This window comes from Pituophis catenifer, unplaced genomic scaffold, assembly GCF_029215685.1.
Source record: "Pituophis catenifer annectens isolate HBS135680 unplaced genomic scaffold, rPitCat1.0.hap2 SCAF_4, whole genome shotgun sequence".
NCBI lineage: Eukaryota > Metazoa > Chordata > Lepidosauria > Squamata > Colubridae > Pituophis > Pituophis catenifer.
The window spans coordinates 763,331-784,273 of record NW_027256884.1 but is presented as its reverse complement, the minus strand read 5'-3'; the positions used below and the strand labels follow the sequence as shown (position 1 = coordinate 784,273).

General features: G+C 46.0%; 1 protein-coding gene across 1 annotated transcript in view; it reads left to right on the top strand.

The window, feature by feature from the left end:
• Window positions 1-3,021: 3,021 nt before the first annotated feature.
• The window catches only part of NSD2 (nuclear receptor binding SET domain protein 2), a 44,224-nt gene continuing 26,302 nt past the window's right edge, over window positions 3,022-20,943 (top strand). The window contains exons 1-2 of the mRNA XM_070942980.1: window positions 3,022-3,101; window positions 15,273-15,894. Of these exons, the coding sequence (XP_070799081.1) occupies window positions 15,301-15,894 (594 nt within the window). The 5' untranslated portion in view covers window positions 3,022-3,101; window positions 15,273-15,300. The remainder of the gene's footprint in view (window positions 3,102-15,272; window positions 15,895-20,943) is intronic.

Below are 20,943 nucleotides of genomic sequence, written 5' to 3'. Positions count from 1 at the left end.
CATGGTCTTACCAAAGGATCATAAAACACTGCTAATAATTCAGGTGCCCTTGACTCTCCTGCTCTCAATGCAGCCTAGGATTTGCATCGGCTTCTTTGGCTGCTGCCCTGGGAATAGAAAGGCAGCCTTTGGCTTACATGTGGCAGGCCTACAACCTTTCCTTCAGGGACCAGACAGTGACCACAAAGCATTGAGAAAAGAGATTTACAACTAGAGACTCAGGTTTATGACGGTCCCAGGGTCACATGATCCCCTTTTGTGACTTTCTGACAAAGTCAATGGGAAGCCAGATTCACTTAATGACCCTGTGATTCACTGAACTGGAATGATTCAGTTAACTGGCAAGAAAGGTCACAACATGGAGCAAAATTCACTTAACAACTTTCTTGCTTAGCAATGGAAATTTGGGGTGCAATTGAGGTTGTAAGTTGAGGATTAGCTGTATATCAAGTCCCTGAAACACCTGTTTCCCAAAGGTAGAAAATTCCTCTTTTTTTGTTTCTTTTCCATTTTTATCTACCCAGAGAGATCCTGGAAACTCAAAAGCTTTGCAAGTAATTTAGATGGCCCAGAAAAACTGTAGCCGTTTAACAGAAACAAGGCAGGCCACTTATACTGTAGGAGGAGATCCTGACTTGATTTCTCTGGTTTATTATGCTGAATTTGTAACTTCCACCGTGGGAGAAAGGAAAAGGTTCAGGCATTCATTGTTCCAAGTCAGTACAGGAAAAGAGGGCTCCCTGGGCATGGATTAAGTCTCTGGTTTTTAAGCCTCATAAGAAGCCATGATTTCTTATCTGTTGAGTGAGCTATAACTGGCTTCAGAAATCATTGTAACAAACCAATCAGCGGTGAAATCCACCCAGATCTATCCGGCTCGTGCAAACCGGTAGGGCCGGTGGCGAGAGGCCCCGCCCACCCGCTGGGACATCATTATGTCCCGTTTTTGACCCTCTGCGCATGCACAGAAGCAGCACAAGCGTTCACATTTCCGAACCAGTAGCAAAGTTCAGTGCATTTCACCACCGAAACCAATGATTGCTTTTAAGTAGCACACAAACCAGACATGTTAATCAAAGCTCGTACTGATCCAAAAGTGAATTATTTACTTTATTTGTCATGGAAACAAAAGTTTGGAGGCTTAAGATAAAATTACAATGCATTTGTTGCATTATGAAAGTTGAAAGCGGAAATAAAGAAATGGAGAAGCAAAAAATTGGGAAATCCAGGATGAAGGACATAGCCCTCATTTTGCACTAACCCCACTCTTCCGTGACATTTTACTTTTACCCATTTTTATTAAACCAATTTCTTTGAGGGAGATTATTATTTATCTATCTATTTATGGTTTTTATTGGCTGTCCATCTTATGCAAGGGAAAATGTGGGAAACTTACAGTTATAAAATGTCGATACATTTATATACCGTAATTAAAACAAATAATTAAAAAACTTTAAAACCTAAAGACACGTGGGGAGAGCAGCTGTGCCCCTCCCCCCGAAAAACAAACTACAAAGACAAATGAAGTTGCCCACTGCAGCATGGAAAAGACCCCCCCTCCCCCCCCATGAAGCCCCAACAGTTAATTCTCCAAGCAGGCTTTGCAGCCAGATTAACTTTATGAGTAAACCCTGAGTAAAGGTGGAGGTATAAAATGTAATTCAGGGAGTCTTTGACCCGCGGTTGTTAACGGCACTGAAAAGTGTCTTACAACCATTTTTCGCACTTGGGACCTTTGCCGCATCCCCAGGGTCGCACCATTTACAATTGGATGCCTGACAACTGACTCACATTTATGACGGTTGCATGTCCAAGGTCATGTTTTTTGCAACCTTCTGCCCAGCGAAATCAATGGGGAAGCCAGACTCACTTCACAATTGGGTTTAACCACGGCAGCAATTCAAATACCCATGTGGCAAGACAAGTCGTAAAATGGGACAATACTCACTTAACGCATCTCTCGCTCAGCAACATAAATTTTGGGCTCAATTGTGGTCCTAAATCGAGGCCTAACCCTAACCTTACAAAACTCTCTTTTCTGTTCATGGCTACTAGTCTGAATGGCTGCCCCTAATCTTCGTGCCTTGATCCCCGACCTAGCCGAGCCCCAAGACCCCATCCTGGATCTTTGTTCTCTGGTCTTCCTCTCCTGGAATCTTATCCGCAGTTTTCCAGTTGATGTCTCGGCCCTCTTTCCTTCCTTCTGGCCGTCCCAAACTCCTTTGAGATCAGATCCCAAGTAACATCACTTTCCCTGGTTCTGTTTTAGGAAAAGCAGGTTGTGTCTTTTCAATCACAACCCTGGGCTGGACCGACTGTAGGATCGCCCAGGATGGGCTTCCCATAAGGGCAGTGGGTGGGAGATTGGTGGGGTCCCCAACTTCAAATCCTCCCAGCTGAGCCCCCGACCGCCTGCAGTTCTCCCTTGGGCAGCTGTTGTGGAGCTGACCAGCCTCACTTCTGGAGGCCCAGCCAGATGCGGGGGAGGGGGGGCTCCCCTACCCAGGACCCCTCCATGCTGGGCCCTCCCTGCAGCGGGGGCGGGGGCGGCAGGGGCCCTTTGTGTTGCAAAAGGCGGCCCTTTGTGCCCAGAGGCTGGGCCGGAAGGGAAGGGGCTGCCCTGGTGGGCGGAGATGCCCATGCGGGCGTCCGCGGGCGCCAGGCTGCTGCGGGGGCGCCGCGGGGCAAGAGCTCTCCGGGTCGGGGCGCGATCGCTGGCGCTGCAGGCGGGACCCTGCAGGAGGCGCGTCTCCCTTCCAGGCGGCGGAGCTGCACGCGGGGCCCGCGCTGCCCGTGGCGGGGGTGAGCCTGGGGGGGGGGGCATGTGGGGGGGGGGCGGTCGGGGCTCCGTGCTCGGCGGCGGCGGCGGGTTTGAATGGGGCGCGGCGGGTCCGGCGGCGCGAAGGCGGCGTGGCAGCCAATCAACGCGGGGCATTTTTCGCGCTGGTTTCGGCGGGCGAGGAGGCGGCGGCGGAGGCGGGTCCGCGGGGCGGTTGGGCGGCCGGCCGGGGCGGCGGCGGGAGAGGCAGCCGGAGCAGCGGCACCCCCAGCCCGGCCCAGCGCCAGGCGGGCCCCCGGACAACCGGCAGGCGGGCGGGCAGGTGAGTGGAGGCGCCCAGGCCCTCCCGGGGCCCCCAAACCCCCCTCCCCTCCCTCCCTCCCTCCCTCCCTCCGCGACCCCCGCCCTCCCCCCCGCCCTCTGCCAGCCTCTCCATCCCTGCCAGCCTTGGCGGCGGCGGCGGCAGCAGCGGCACTGGACGGGCGGGCGGGGAGCCTCCGGGGGCGGCGGGGAAGCCATGATGGCTCCGTTCTCTGGACGGTCGGACGGTCGGACGGACGGAGGGAGGGGGGGGAGGGGGAGGGGGGCGTTGGGGGGGGCGAGGCGGCCACGTGCAGCGGCGGCGGCTCTTTCTTCTGCCGGGGCCGGAGGGAGGGAGGGAGGGAGGGAGGCAGCCACGCGGGGAAGGGGCGCAGGCGATGCGCGGCAGGCCCGGCTCGGCGTCTCTTCCCGGGGAAGCGGCTCCCTCGAAGGCCCGCCGGCCTCGCTCCTTCCCGGGCGGGGGATCCCCGGCTGGGGCTCGGGGTTACCTGCGTGCCGGGCGCCCTTCCCAGCCCCGCGTGGCTCTTTCCGCCTCGCCTCCCCCGGGGGCTCCGCTGGCCCGGCAGGTCCGCCTTGGCGGGTGGCCCGTGACGGTCCCCGGAGGGCAGCGCGGGCGGAGCGGCCCCAGAGTTGCGCCCCTTTGTAGGCAGGGATGGGGCTGCGCGCTGCGGCTCCTGGCTCGGCCGTCGGCACCGGAGCCTGCAGGCGTCGCCGGGACAAGAGCCGGAGCCGGGCCGGCATCCCTGCGCCGCTCCGAGGAAAGCGCAGCGAAGCGGCCTCCCGTGCAGGCTGGGCAGGGGCGGCGGGGGGAGCCCCCGGGGCCTTTGCGCTTCGGCCACCCGGGCTGAGCCGGCGTCCCTCGGAGGCCCGTGTGGCGCTGGCCGTGCAAAGAGGAGCTGGAAGCGGCCGGCAGCATCCCTCCGTGGCCGAGGCCCGGCGGCTTCGTTGCGGCAGGGAGGAAGCCCTTCTCCCCAAAAGCCCCGGCCCTTTGCCTGCACCGCCCAGCCGCCCTTTCCTTGGCCTGGAGGTGACAGGAGGCCTGCCGTGCCAGAAGCCCCGGGGCTCCCGGGAAAGGCGGAGGGAGAACTGCCGTCCGGTTTTGCCCGGTGCTGGGAGGATGCCTGGACCTCCCCCCCTTGTGAGTCCCGGTTTAATGGCTGGACAGGTGTGACCCCTGAGCCCAGGCGGTGGCTCGGCCTTTGTCTGTTGATTGATGCGTCTCCAACCTGTGGCCAACGGCTCTGAGGGCCCATAAAAGTTTCAGAAATCTCTCACGGGCATCTTTTTGTTCTCTTAAAGCGAGGGTCATCCAGCAGCCAAGAAAACACGAGTTTCTCCCATCCAGCGGTCCCGTAAGGAGGCTGACAAAGAGCCAGCGGGACTCCCTTTATCGGTCCGATTTTGGCCGTTAACTGACTTAAAATGTTAAATGAATGAATTTTTGTTCCGGCTATCAAAATTGGATTTCTCACACCACTTTTGATGAACGTTAAATCTGGGCTCATTTAAAAAAAAACCATTTGGAATTCATCTCTTCCTGTCAGTAAAATAGGGCGGCTTATTTATCTTTATTGATTAAATTCCTATGCTACCCTCCCCCCCCCAGGGATTGTTTGTTTGTTTGTCAAATCAAGACGCTGTTGCTTTAAGGGTTAACTTTGGTGACTTTGGATCCCTTGAGCGGCAGCATTTTTGTAGGTTTTTGAAAATTCCTGAAAAAATATACGTTACTTTAATTACTGGTTTGGTCTCACACACAGACACAAGGTTCAATTCACATCTTATGAATCATTTAAGCACATACGGTTCTCCATGTATTCATCCAAATTTAAAAAATGGTGCAGGACACATAAGGCCCATCGCAAAATTGTGTGGTGCCATATTTGATTGGTACTTCGGTTTCACGGGGATTGCTGATTGTGTGGATTGTAAACTGACTATATAGTCCTTTAAATTATCCTGTCCTCTAACCAACAATCTGCTAAGGAAGCAAGAAATAAAATAAGGTTGGCCTCAAAAGATTTGTTTCTGACTAACCCTTCCTGATTACTAACAATTACGGCGTGATTTTCAAGCTGTTACAGATTAATTTCTTTTATGATCTGCAGATCGTCAAGTTTCTTTAATATTCTAGCCAGTGTTTCTCAACTTTGGAGACTTTAAGATGGGTGGACTTCAACTCCCAGAATTCCCCAGCCAGCTGGCTGGGGAATTCTGGGAGTTGAAGTCCACCCTTCTTAAAGTCACCAAGGTTTATAATTTATCTGGTCCTAGAGATTTAGAAAGTAAATGGGTATTTCCTGATTGTGTTTTCCTAAACGAGATGGAGCCTTTTCTCATAATTCTTCTTCCATTTATACAACCCTTTCGTCAACATTCCTGCTGCTCCCATTTCCCCATCTTAGGTGTCCCTAAACATAAGTCTGTTTGGCTTGTTGTATATCCCTCTGCTCTCTGAAGGAGAAAGTTTTGAGCGAGATAAATTGGGAATTTCCTGAGCGGAATTTGTCCGGCAGAACAGGGGTCCCTGAGGATGTCAAGATAATTCATATCTTCCACAGGTGCTTCTTGCAAAGACGGATACGTGGGCGATAGACACCAACAATTCTATAGGTCGTCCTCCCCTCAACAACCATTCATTTAGTGACTGAAGTTACAATGGCACTAAAAATGTGGCTTATGACTGTTTTTCACCCTTACGATCGTTGCAAGCATCCCCATGGTCAAAATTCAGATGCTTGGCCACTGGCTCGTATTTATGATGGCCGCAGCGTCCCAGGGTCACGTGATCCCCTGTTCTGACGAACAAAGTCAATGGGGAAGCCAGTGTCACTCGCTTAACGACTGTGTCACTCACTTAACTGCAATGATTCATTTAACAACTGTGAGAAGACAGATTGTAAAAGGGAGGGAACTCAATCATCTCGCTTAGCAACAGAAATTTTGGATTCAGTTGTGGTTGTAAGCCGAGGACTACCTGTATTCCTTTTTATGTATTCCTCCGCTTATTTCAACCCCGTGGAGTTAATCTGGTTTTATTCCCTTGCTGAAGGTATGGACTTTTTAAAATATAGGTAGTTCTCGTGACCGTAATGGAGCCTGCCAATTAGGGTTATAAGTTGTGAAATGGGTTTAGCCACATGACTAAACCTGATTTTACAACTTTTTTTGTGTGCGGTGGTTGTTAAAGGAACATCGCGGTTGTTAAGCGAATTCGTTTTCTGCTGTGCTACAGTTTCACCGAAAATTGGAAGCATCTGTTAGTTTTCAGTAAAGCATGGTCACGTGACTAAAAATGGTGGTAAATGCAGCCATGTTGCCAAGCGCCGGAAATGCAGTCACATGACTTCAAGAGGGCCAACCATCAGACCCGCTGATCTCAGTACTAAGTCTCCTTTTTCAGGTAATTCATAAATTTGGACTGCAGCTTCTCCCTTTTTTGTCTTTCAGTTCCTTTTGGGTAGATTCTTTTTAAAATTCCTCCTTCCATTGCTTGCATCTAATCATGGGAACCATCCCGTCAGATGTTTTCATTCATTCGTTAAACGATGCTCTCTGGGGCTAGAAATCCCAAGTCTATCTTGCTGATTACTTCCGCTTCCGACATTTTTATTTATTCCCCATAGTTTGCACAGAGGAAGGAAATGGACGTGCTAGCCCCCTTCCTCAATAGCCTTTCAGGGTCTTTGTCCCTGAATAAGAAAGGATTCGTAGAGGCTGAGTTTAAAAGCCCTCCTGATCCAGGGGGCCCATTTTTGGGGGGCTAGTCCTTGTGGTGTCTCGTGAGTTCTGCCCCTTCATCTGGAGAACTTGAATCAAGCGACAAGTTCTTCCTGTTCTTTACAGTCTAATGTACCAATCAAGGAGGGTATTTGTATCTCGGGGTTGAAGTGCGCCGTCCTCGCTGCTCCCTGAGCTTGGTGGTTTCCTGCCAGACATTTCATGACCCAGCTAGATAACATCATCAGTGCTAGTAAGGAGTCCTGGCTAGAACTGACAATGTTACCTAGTTTAGGTGAGTTGTTTGCAAGAAAATAACCAAGTTCAGAGAGCACCAGGGACTTCTCATTGTCTCAGGGAGTCCTCGACTTACAACAGTTCTCTTAGCGACCGTTTTGAAGTTACAGCAGCACTGAAAAAAGTGACTTATGGCCGTTTTTCACGCAGCCATTGCTGCATCCCCATGGTCATGTGATTAAAATTCAGGCGCTTGGCAACTGACTCATACTTACGACAGGGTCACGTGATTACCTTTTGTGACTTTCTGACAAGCAAAGTCAATGGGGAAAATAAATTCACTTAACTGCAATTTAACAACTGCGGAGATTCACTTAACAAAGGGGACAAGAAAAGTCATAAAATGGGGCAAAACTCACTTAACACATTTTCTCACTTAGCAACACAAATTTTGGGCTCGGTTGTGGTCGTAAGTTAAGGACAGCTTAGCTCCTTAGTTCTCTTCCATGGACAGGTTGGCTGATGGGGAATATCAGGCTCCCTCTAGCACTCCAAAGCCCATGGTGTTTCACATTTTTTATCTTTTTTAAAAAAATACTATTTTGTGCCTATCAGAATCCGCAGGAAAGAAAGTTTATTGGCAGGGGCTCAGTAAGTACTGGAAATTGTTTTGTCACATCCTTAATATTTGCTCCTGGCAAAGAGCGCGTTTCGCATACCGATGAATGTAGTTGGCACAGATTTGTTTCGCTTGCTCACAGTTGTGAGTCACCAACTACCACAAACCTTCAGTTGACTTGATGCAATTACAACTTTTCTGCCTGTCAGGGATCCGTCATCCTGTCTCCTGTTCATAATCATATTTGATATTTTTATCTCTCTTCTTTATGGAGAGGACAGACTTGATTGCCTTCGTGGCATAGTATCGGTTCCTTAGGCCTTGCGGTGATGGGCATGTTTTCTGCCTTGTTGCACACCTGCTCACATCATAGTAAAATTAGGCTGGGCTGGAAAGCTTTTAAAAATCTTCATTTGAGGCAATGCATTGTAAAAGGAAGATCAGTTCAAATCTCAAGGCTCAAGGTTGACTCAGCCTTCCGTCCCTCCCAGGTAGGTAAAATGAGGACCCAGATTGTTGGGGGCCAACCGCTTAGAGAGGGCTGGAAAGCACTGTGAAGCGGTATATAAGTGCTATTGCCCTTCCTTCCTTCCTTCCTTCCAATGCAAGCATTGCAGGCAAACTCGGCCGTCTGCCACCAGTTCAATTTTGACCAACTCAAGGTTGAGGTCGGTAAAATGACCCAGATTGTTGGAGGCAAGATGCTGACACTAAACTGCTTCGAGAGGGCTGTGAAGCTCTGTGAAACGGTATATAAATCTAAGTGCTATTGCTATGCTATTTCTATCTTAACGTCTTTTTTCCAAATATTCCCTCTTAGAATTGAAATAATCAGACTCCTGATTTATTTTATTGGGGATTTTTTTGCCACAATAGATCCGAGTTCCTAACTTTGGCAACTTTCAGACTTGTGGACTTCAACTCCCAGAATTTCCCAGCCAGCCATGCATCTAAAAGTCTTAAAATAACACAAACAAAAATAACTAAAATAGTTAAAAAGCAAAATAAGAAACTTTAAGATTAAGAAAGGTATCTTTTTTTTCTGACCTTTTGTGACCTTCTGATGGGAGAATTGATGGCCAAAGAGCACTTGCAATGCTCTTCCACAATACAGAAGATATGCTGAGTCCTAGAAAGAGGGCAGAGAAGAGTAATAAAGAGTCTGGGGGCTAAATCAGCAATGAATGGTAAAGCCCCAGAGGGCGGGACAGGAAGTGATGGAGGGGCAGAGACCGAACAACCATTTGATTGGGATGGTAGAAAGTCTTCTGTCTTGAGGAGGGAGTGGACCAGAAGACCTCTAAGCTCCTTTCCAACCCTGGGATTCCATGATACGTAGGCTTTGTTAGTTCAAGGTACAAAATTTCTGGGAAAGGGAAGAAAAATACACATGCAGTAATTTTTACCATCCTTTTTTTTTTTTTTTAGATAGAAAGCTATTTTTGTTGAATAGAATTCATTACGGCTAGTCCTTAACTTAGTGCCACAATGGGAAGACCTGTTTAGAATGAGTTTGAATTTCCATGGCCAGATGGAAAGCTGGGATATCCATTTTATGGGATGTATCTATACTGCTACAATCCTGATATGGACAGAGTTCAAGAGGACATAAGCAAACAGTAATATAATGAACAACAAGGGCATAATACAGAAATAATAATACAGGGAGGGGGCTTCTGGGTCAAGCTGAGTGAACATTTAAGACCCGGTGAAGGGCTGGGGAGCCGAGGAACTGCAGAGGTCTTCACGAAGGGTGGAAGAGCCTAATTCGAGTCCTTCCTGCAAAGCCCAATAAGTGAGAGAATGCTAGAGCGGATCCTTAAGACATTGAGTTAATTCAGTAGTTGCCAGGCCATGACTTTGCCAAGAACAGACCTTTTCAGACCAGCCTTATCTCGTTCCTTGACCGGGTCGTTTCCTTAGTAGATTGTGGGAATGTAGCTGTAGATGTCTTGACAAAGCACCCCATTACAGGACACGATTAATAGGCTCAGTGGGGGCAGAATGGTGAGACAGAAAGACCCCCCCACCCAAGCTCTTATCAGGGGGCCCTTGTAAAATTGGAGAAAAGGTATTGAGTGGAACGGCCTAAAGTTAAGTCTTGGCCATCTTTCGTGATAAATAAATGTATAGGCAAGGATTGAATCCTGCATTCTTCAGTATTTTTTGCTAAAAACTGGTGTAAAGAAGCAGAAGGAAGAAATTTGGATAGCGTAGCCAGTGATGTAGAAGACAAATATAATTTTTACAATATGATAGTGGATTGATCATTTTGGAATGAAGTTGAAGAGAGATTAATTGCAGTAAGGAAACAAGCATCAAATGCACAGGTATGGGTCGCCATACAGGTAGTTTTCACTTAGCGCCCCTAACTGGGACTAGAATTTTTGTCACTAAGCAAATCGGTCATTCGGTGAATCATCACATGACCCCATTGCTTAGTGATGGCAGTTCTGGTAGGCCCAGTTGTGGTTGTTAGGATCTCCTTCCCACCTCCAGGGCATCTCTCATCCATCCATCTATCTCGCCTCACCTTCGCCATTTTGGCTGCCCTGAACTCTTCCAGTACCCCCAGTCCATTTTGGCCATGTTAGGTTTCGTGAGTAGAAATAATGGGGAATTTGCACCGGTCAAGGTTTCTCCCATGAGTATTTGGTCTATCCCTAAGCATTGCTTTGAAGGATTTAGCAAAAAAAAAAAAAAAAAAAAAAACTCTGAGGAGGAATTAAATGATATGAAGAGCCATTGAAGGGGTTGGCCTGTTCAATGGGGATATTATGGCACTCTTCCTATCCCAGAAAAAATATTGCAAGAAGTGGGTCAGAACTTTTATTGTTTGAGAGTGTAGGACATCAAAGCATGCTTTGAAGTGACGAGAAAGCAGATTTCAAGGGAATATTAAGGAACACTTGGCTTCAGTTATGGAACCAACTTTGCAAGAGAGATGTTGGCCTTCATTTTCCTTGGATATAGGCAGACCCTGGAGAGCCATCTAGGTGGGACACTTGAGTTTGGATTCTCAAACCCAGTGAGTTGGGTTCAGTGGCCGTCTGGAAACTTAACAAAAAAACCATCAACTTAGTTTTAATGAGATGGCCTGTGGCCGCTTGGCTTATGGTTTCAGAGATACCTCCTTACCAGATTCCTCAACGGCTTCAAACAATAACAGGGCTTCTGATGTCCGGCCTTGGGACATCAGATTCGGATCTGATTTGGAGAGGCATCTGCCTTGAAAGAAGTCCATGTTGATCTGTAAAGCACAGTCAAAAATCAGCATAGGAAATGTTTTTATGATATTTTGTATTATGATCATGAACTGTTTTATGATAATGTTTATGTTATAACATGTTTTATAAAACCAGACAGATTTCAATTTCGCAGGAGTTATGGGCCCCAGATATTGGACTCATTCTGAAAGTCAACCCATTTGAGGCCCTTGGTTCAAAGCACTTTACCCCATGATGCCCAGTTCTGCCTAGGGAAGCTTAGGGGAAGGGAAGTGTTAGTAGTCTATGGATCAGTTATCATCATCAACAACAACAGTAGTAGTTGTAATTAGATCCAGGTAACTTAGAACCTCTCATTAAAATCACAGCAAACCCACCATAATTGCATGTTGCATTGTTCTTTGAAACGGTTTAGATTAGCGTTTCATGACTTAATTCTCCAGTCAACATGGCCATAGCTTAGAAGTCTGGGATATACCCACCTATCCGGTAGCTGCAACAATTAGAAAACACAGCTTTATATTTTACATTTCAGCTTCCCATCCTTAAAAGGCAACCCTAGAGCACTAATTCCCAGATTTCAAATGAAAAATTGCTTTGCAGAAGAAATTCAATTTTGGGGGGGGTCTAGCTTGCAGTCAAAGGAGATGCTGGTTGCTCTTTTATAAAGAAAAGAGATCTGAAGAGCTTGTCCATCTGCAAGCGGAATGAATGGGATAATTGTTAGTGATGTGGTATTCTTTGAAACAGACTCAACCTTCTGTCAAGCTACCAAATTCAACGGGAGCCTTTTCACAAATTTTTAAAAAAATAAGTTCAGGACAGTTTTCAGTCCTGAACTTATAATAATGTACCATTAGAACTAAATCGGAAAATGAGCGATTTCCTTTGTGAAGTTGGGCTTACCACATTATTACAGCAAATCTCTCTGCCCATTTTTATTAGGCTAATTCAGAAACTACTAAATTAAACTCTAAAGCTAAAGTCTAAGCTTTGGTTTGTGGGACCTTTTGCTGCGACAGCCTAAGTTTTAGGTAGAAGTTGTTTCTGTTTAGCTTGCAGGCTGGGTCTGTACACACACAATTATTTCTTGAAAAATAGAATTGTGAAAACGATGACAGGGTGAGACCCTTGGGGTGCTTCTGACGTGTTCATGGATGCCGGACAGTCAGATCAACAGTTGCTTTCTGTTGGAGGAGCTGGCATTTTGTAGGGGGTTTTTTTCCCCCTCGCTGGGCATTTTTGTGCATTGCTGAGACTTAGGATGTTTTCTGTGAGTTTCTTGTTTCAATAGTACATAATCACACCAGTGGTTTACGACCATCAGATTTGGATAGTGTATTCCAAATTTGCTCTCCATATATATTCCATTTAGTATTCCAAAAGAGCTATGGAGTCCCCATAAAGGACTTCTGGGTATAGAAGTTGTCCTCTTCTGATTTATGACAAGAATATCTGGTTACGTGATGAGGACAGGTGATGATTGGGCATACAAAGTGAGTTGTTGAATGGAATTTCAGAACTTCGATCCTGAAAGCTTGGCTCATTTTATCCCCATGTGAACATCAGTGTTATTAATAAAAAACAGCATTGGAAGCTTGGAACTTTATAAAAATAAAACCTTTCCATGGGAAGTAATCAATCAAATGCAAAGCTGTATTTTTAAACTGGAAGGGTGAACTTGATTTATTGTGTAGCTAAAAGATAAATGTTTAAATCGTTTCCTAACTTGTACTTAGTTAAATCAACCTTAATTACTATAAATATACTACAGAATGTGAGCCTTTGTGTCAGGGTGGATTTGATTTAAATCAAGTCGATTTAAATCATGATTTAAATCACTAGTAAAAAGACTTGATTTAAATCAACTCGATTTAAATCATAATTTTTAAAGAGCAACTGTCATCTCTGCTACTCCTTTGACCCGCTGTTGACTCACCGATAGTCCCAGTGTTGCAGAATATACAGCCTTGTGCTACATAACTAAGCTCCATTTCATGCTGAATAAACTAAATTATTTATGTATCTTAAATAGAAAACTATCTTACGATAGATTTTTACCCCAAAAGTTTTTTATTAAAATAAATTCAATAAAAATCAAAAAAATCTGATTTGAATAAAAAAATCCGATTTAAATTAAAAAAATCCAATTTAAATTAAAAAAATCTGTTTTGTTTTTTTTTTTTTTTTGATTTTTTTAAAAAAAATCATTGATTTTTATCCACCCTGCTTTGTGTCAAGATAGGTCAAGATGTGTTGGTCAAGATTTTCATACAGCTGCTTTCTTCTTTTCCTGCGTGTAGCTGTTGCAGCTCAGCGAAACAATATAATTTCATATTATGTCCTACTAGTAAATCTAGATATAAAATGATGCATGTACATAAACATCGCACGGGGAGATAATATTACAGTTGCATGCTAGAATTATTATTTTTTTTAATTTGTACACATATTTCCAATTAAAGGGAGCTGCAGGGTCCTCCTGCTGCCACGATCATGTTTCTGATGATAATGGTTGGTAATTCATCTGGGAAGTTACCGTTTGGGGGGATTTGCACGTTCAGAAATGTGTGTCTATTTGTGTTATTTGAGCTTGTGGCCCTGGGCATGCCTGAACATTGTTGGGATGTTTGCGAGCCTTCCTTCCGTTTGGACTACCTGCCATACATGCTTAGTGGAGAGTCACTATAAATTTGAACACATTTGTACCCAAATCAGTGGTGGGTTGGTAGTGGTGGGAGGCTCCGCCCACCCGCCCGGACGTCTCTGCTCATTCACAGAAGCGTTGGGCGTGCCGTCCATGAGCGAACCGGTAGCAGCGGGATTTGAAACCCACTCCTGACCCAAATCTCTCATTGTCTGTATCTCTGCCTTTGCTCTCCTGGACGGCCCTGCTTATCTGGGGCCCTACTACCTGCTTCCGCCCGTGGCCTCCCTCTGACTCCATCCAGCAAGCCATAGAGTGAGTAGGGATGGGGAACCGTTGGCCAACTCTCCTTAGCATGGCCACCCACTGATTACCCCCTTGTTATAAATATTCTCAGGCGTTCTGCCTTTGATGCTGGGAGTTCACCTTGTAGAGATAAACAGACAAATGGAAAGATTCGACGGGAGCCTTTTCACAAATTAAAACAAATTAAGTTCAGCTTCCGTGCTTTTCAGTCCTGAGCTTACATTTATTGCATTTATCAATTACAGATAGTAGCAGTAGCACTTAGACTTATGTACCACCTCACAGAGCTTTCCAGCCCTCTCTAAGCGGTTTACAGAGTCAGCCTCTTGCCCCCAACAATCTGGGTCCTCATTTTACCCACCTCGGAAGGATGGAAGGCTGAGTCGACCCTTGAGCCGGTCAGGATCGAACTCCTGGCAGTGGGCAGAGTTTGCCTGCAATGCTGGATTCTGCACCACCTCGGCATTTGACATAATGGAAATCTGCCCATTATGCTTGTATATCAAGTTGTAAATCGATTCCATCATGTGACTAACCTGATTTATGACCAACCAGTCATAACTCGAGACCTATCCACACAACATCCTCAATGCAAACTATCGCTAAATCGTTCTGCGTTTGCATCTTTCCATTTGTCTTTGACGTTTTACCCTGAAGAACCTCCTGTAAATCACTTCCTTGGGAGGAAGAATTGTCTGGGGTTTCCTTGCGAAGGAGGGGAGACCAAGAAGCCGTTTTACTGGGCTGCCTGGTCTCCAAATCCTAGCAGTTAAGTCCATTGCAACTGGCACTTCTGTAGCTTTTGTGCTACCAAAAAAGAATGAGTCATTTCTATCCCACATCCTTCAATTTCCTGTCAAGATCTGCCTCTTATTTATTTGTAGCTTATTTGTGCCTTGGATGGATTTAGGTGGAGCCTGGTTGTTAGTGATCACGCTTACAGCTCCTGTGTTTTTGTAGGCCTTAGATTCTTCCCTGTATTTCTTATGGGCTTTGTTTTAACGCCTCCTTCGAAGTTGTCCAGCCACAATAATGCCTGGGTAGCATGAGTAGCTATTCTTCACCTTCTCCCCAAGCAGAAGAGGAATAAAATAAAACGGCTCAAAATAATACTTTCCATCTCTGCTTGTTCTTTTATTGTCTGTTGTAAGGCTGCAGAACGGCAAAACGTTAGTAGTTGCTTTTTTTTCAAAATGCCTATTGTCTCATTCTGAGAATTAGCTGGAAGTATCCAGTGTGATTTTTAAAAGTAGCGAAGGTGAATATTTTACCTTGGAAGCCTTCTCAGATGTTGGGTTTGGTTTATATTATTTTGGTAACGTGTTTTGGTAATATTAGGCTCCCCAAACAGGCCCCCGTATACATCCTCCGTGACTAATAATATGATTTTGTGGCTTTGTTCCTTTATTTATGCAGAAATATAAATAAACTGGAAACATCCGTGATGGATTTCAAAAGTAACTCGCTGTTGCTCCCCAAGAAAGGTGCCAACCACATCAAAATGAAGCCCGTCCCTGAGATCCTGGGGGGTCCCACCGGAAAGCCACCCGGCTGCGAAGTGAACCGGGAGTGTTCTGTTTACCTGGGCAAGAGCCACCTTTCCGCCACACTACAGGACGATGTCCTGCCGAAATACAACGGCCACGATGCCCTGCCCTTCATCCCCGTGGAGAAGCTCCAGGACCTCACCTCTCGCGTCTTCAATGGGGAATCGGGACCGCAAGACGCCAAGCTGCGTTTCGAGTCTCAGGAGGTCAGGGAAGCCGGAACGACCCCCAACACTACGCCGGCCAAGAACGGCTCGCCGGAAATCAAACTGAAAATCACTAAGACGTACATGAATGGGAAGCCTCTCTTTGAGTCCTCCATTTGTGGCGACAGCGTGCTGGAGGTCACCCAGGCGGAGCAGAGGGAGCCAAATCCGGGAAGCAAGGAGAAGAGAAGTAGGAAAAGGAGCATCAAGTACGACTCCCTGCTGGAGCGAGGTTTCGTGGAAGCGGCGCTATTGTCCAGTTCGTCCGGCTCCTCTGACGAAAAGGTACCCTTGCTTCCCTCCGGCCGTTGTTGGGGGGACCAGAATTTGTGGCTTGTTTGAAATTGGGTTTTCAGGTCTTGGCTCCAAGGAGACTTTGCTCAGATTAATAGGTCCATGGTTTCTGAAAGACATACGTAAAGACATCCTTGGGTTCAGCTTTGGTGGCTACAGAGTACGGGTAGTCCTCGACTTATAACAGTTCATTTCGTGACTGTTCAAAGTTATCAACAGCACTGAAAATTGCGACTTATGACCGTTTTCATAGTTACGACTTTTGCAGCATCCTCATGATCATATGATCAAAATTCAGATGCTTGGCAGCTGGTTCACATTATGACGGTTTGCAGAGTCCCGGGGTCACGTGATCCCCTGTTGTGACCTTCTGACAAGCAAAGTCAGTGGGGAAGCCAGATTCACTTAACAACCAGGTTATTAACTTGTCAACTGCAGTGCTTCACTTAATAACTGTGGCAAGAAAAGTTGTAAAACGGGGCAAAACTCAACAAATGTCTCCCTTAACAACAGAACTGTTGGGCTCATTTGTGATCATAAGTCAAGGACTACCTCTATGACCATATAATTTTCTAGCAGCAATATAGAAGGCGCTTACTCTTGCCTTGATTCGGGGTATTTTCTCAGCTCTTCAGGCTGATGCTGTCTTATCTTAAAATAAATCAAGGGCCGCTAATTGTAGTCCTGTGAGTAGGCAACTATGGCCCCCTCACAACCTGTGGACTTCAACTCCCAGAATTTCCTGGGCCTTTCCTGGCCGGCTGAGGAATTCTGGGAATTGAAGTCCACAGATCATAAAGGGGCCATCACTGCCTATCCCTGCTCTCTACTCCTATTTGCTAGTTTTTGTCAACTGAGGCCACCCCAGTTGCTCACCTCTGCTATAGAGGATGTGCATCCATTTCCAAAACCATTTAGGTTCCCCTCTTGTTTCTCTCCTCTGATCATGCCTTGTGTGTGAATGGCATGAGGCTGTTCACCTGGAACAGGAGGGGTGGTGTCCGGGATAGATAAAAAGCCATCCAGAAGCACACTGACCTCAAGTTGTGCTGCTTGGAAGTTATGGAAGAAGTTGTATTTCCCGCGGTGTTGCTTTTTTTAAACTCACGGAGCAAAACTTGCTTTAAACAATGTGAAAAGGAGAAAAACTAGCTCGCAAATCAGAGAATAATAATGCTAAACCAGAACCAGTCATATTAAGAATGTATTATTAGATGTTGTCAAGGTTTGGATCCAGATGTTGTGATGCGCTTCTGGCTATTTTTAGCAACATGATGCTTGTTCTTATCCACTGCTCTGCTGACAATTTTTTCTTTTTAAACATTCATGATCCTGGAGGAAAGGCTGGTATCATTTCTCCAGTCACTTGCAATCTTTATTTCACTCTTGAGGTTATTCATTGCACCTGCCTGGAGAGCATCGTGAAAAAAAATAGAATGAGTTTGAGTTTTAAAATAAATAAGAGTTTATTATAGATAAGAGTCAAGGATAGAATCCTGAATGAGAAAAAGAGCAGAGGAATTGTTTTTCTTCTGGTGTTCGACCCAAATCATTGTCCAATGTTCAGATTTCAAAGTTAATTCCTCATCTCCCTCCTGCCATACATTCATTTTCTAATCTACAGTGTTTGTACTTCCCTACTTTTGCAGTTATTTTGAGACGGCACCCTTAACACGCTCCTAAATTTTGAAATTTATTCCTGCTTATAAAAAATGGCATTTCAATATAAATATATCAGTATTAAAAAGAGTGAAGGGAGTGAATAAATATGGCAGTGGGGGAAGAGCCCGGGTGCTTCATCCGGATGTCCTGGCGAGGCTGCCTTCGGTCCCAGTTTGAGCCTCAAGTGATACCGGTCCCTGCCGCCTCTGCCTGGTAGTCAGAGATAATGAAAGCCGTGATTGGATAAGCCTGGTTTACTTACTCAACTGAACCAGTCAAGGAATCAGTAAAGAGCGCTGGTTGAATGCATGGCTTCCTATGGCATAGAGCAGTCTTGGCGAACCTTTTCGGCACCAAGTGCCAAAACGGGAGCATGCACGTGTGGGGGAGCACCGGAAACCGGAAGAGCAACAGGCAACAGCCCGGAGAGATGGCTCTGTGTGCCACTTCCGGCACGCGTGCCACAGGTTTGCCATGACGGGCATAGAGTATTAAATACATGAGGATACGTAATATTAAATATATGAGGAATACATGCAGAGTATGATCATAAACCTAAGTCAGTGCAATGCTTTTTGTTCTAATAAGCGGTGGATTTGGCTCTCTCTCTCTCCCTCCCTTCCCCCCAATCATTGTTTTTTTTTAAAAAAAAAAAAAAAGGCTGAAATTCACCGTCAGAGAATGACGTTCTCCTTAACCAGTGAAACAGAAGTTGCCTTCAGAAGTTCCAGGTGCTCCATCACTGGAGGTTTTTAAAAAGAGACCGGACAACCACTTGTCTCAAATCGTATAAGGTCTCCTGCTTGAGCAGGGGGCTGGACTAGAAGACCTCCAAGGTCCCATCCAGCTCTGTTCTGATTGAAGCTACCTTTGTCTTCTCCATCTCTGTTCAGGACAGGAACCAGTTGGAATTCCCAGGTTCCACTCCATGGATGTGGAGGTATTTGAGGTATTTTTAAGTTTAGAGTAGCTCAAATGCAGGACAAAGCAGAAGGTTCCTCAGCTGCCCTCTGAGGTTGAGAACATCCTCTATGTTTCTATCCAAGTCGGGCTTTGTCCCAAAGGTGCTTTTTAGAAAATGCCACTGGACTTTTTGGGTCTCGAGCTTCCTTTTGGGAAAAGCTCCTTTGGGACAACCGTGGCCTGGATGACGGAGAAGCTCCTTAGACAAAACAGGGCTTTGGTTTTGTGTAAAACTGAGCTCTGAGGATTCCCTCTGTGCCTTTCTCTCTGCAAGGGCCCCTCTCAAATGCACACGGAGCCCAGCAGGACAAGCCCAGGTCTCATCTCTGGCTGAGGAGAGGAGAGTCCTCTCATACTATGTGCCTGGATAGATTTATATTGGGATAGAAAGCGTTTTGGTTAGTTAAACGACGTACTCAAAGCAATTACTAGATGGAGGAAGTGTCAGTCTCCCAGTTCTAGATATTTTGGCTGTTTCCAGGACCTTATTCCACACGGACCATTTAGTAAAAGTGGACCTTAAGAACAGTTTTATAATGATGTAGGTCGTTTCTGTGAGACCATCTCCAGAGGGTGTAAGGCTGTTGGACTCCTAAAATGTCAGCCCACATACACTTTCACACGGATGCGTCTCATCCCATGCGGTGCTCACCCTCTCCTGAAAGGGTTCTGTTTGCCAGAAGTGCGTATTGGAGGGCCATGAATTGAGTTCATGGTTCCTTCTTGCTAGCCGATTCCAAGGAAACCGTCGCTGCCATCGAATGCAGTCCAAGTTCGATAATAAGTTGCATGAGGGAGAACACCTGGGACCTCCAAGGCATGAAAGAGGCACTATAGGAAATGAGATCTTTGATTTGGGCTTGTTTGGATGGGGTTGCACTCGGAATGTATTTGTATTCAGAGGCCGGAAACGGTTTTGAACACAATGCAAAGGTAACAGGTTGCATGTAAATTCACTGCTGCTTAGAAAATGCCTGTGAGAGGAAAGTTAGATTTAATAAGCGTGTCTGGTAGTTTCCCATGTTAAATACGCACGTGCTTTCCAGATAGCATTGCTGTGGTGTTGACAGTTCAGTTTCTTTGATGGAAACAACTAAGCAGCTTTGATTTTTGAGCTTGGCAGATTTCAAAAAAATGCACACTGCACACCTCCATTTGGAAGAAGCCTTAAGCTGGAGAAACATCTTGAGAAGGTTCCTGCTTTTTCAGGATTGTTACGGCTTGTCCATGCATTTCTTGCCAATAAGACACGGTCCAGCTTCATCATGGCAATGGAGCCCAGTCCTTAACCCCGTTATGGGTCACTCCTAGTTTCCCACCCCACAATTCATTTGACCTACTGGTGCCCTTCTCAAAAGGATTGCAGCTACTGAGCCCTCCTAAAAACGGTCATCTCCAAGGGGGCTTCAGATGTGTCCCTGTATGATCTGGAGAAACGTAGGCAGAACTGCAACATTGAGGGTTCCATTTTGCTTAGGAATTGGCTAATTTAGAGCCACCTTGGAAGTTCCTGAAGCAAAGGAGGCTTAAAGTAGGCAAAGTTGAGGCCTAAAGACTTGACTGTTTCAACAAATGGGCTGATTCTGATTCTTGGGTTTTATTATTTATTTGTCTCTGTTTTAATTAGTTTTAATTAGGATTTTTGTTCATTATTGTATGTTTTAACTTATGTTCACCGCCCTGAGTCCTTTGGGAGAAGGACGGCATATAAATATTTGTAAATAAATAAATAAATAAAGTATCACTTTCCATATTGCTGACCCCAAAGCCATAATTCCTACAGAAGCCGAGCGAAGAAGCTCCCTTCTTAAGATCTACAGGTAGTCCTCCACTTACAAAACCTCAATTGAGCCCAGGATCTCCTTTGCTAAGCAAGGTAGTTGTTAAGTGAGTTTTATCTCATTTTACGACCTTTTTTACCACAACGATTAAGTGAATAACTGCAGTTGCTAAGTTAGTGATGTGGCCGCAAAGTAAATCTGGCTTCCCATTGGTTGTCAAAAGATGATAAATGGTAGTCACGTGACCCTGGGACACTGCAGCCGTCATAAGTCCATGCCAGTTGCCAAGCCTCTGGATTTTGATCACGTGACCGTGAGGATGTGGCAACGGTCCTGTGAAAAACGGTCATAAGTCGCTTTTTTCAGTGCCCTTGGGCCTTCGAATGGCCACTACCTGAATGGTCAGAAGCCGAGGCCTACCTGTATGCTACCTTTCCATTCCTCAAGAGCCGTCTTTCTCACCCCTTGGAGGCCAGAGAATTTCCCAAAGCTTCAGAAGCGAAATCCTGGCTGCCTCTCTCACCTGTTTCTCCTGACAGCCCAAACTACTAAAAGGTTGGATACGTCAGGTTGGAAATTAAGACTGAAACCCGTCATGCTGCTCTTCATAATAAGTCATGGAGTTTCGTGCTTG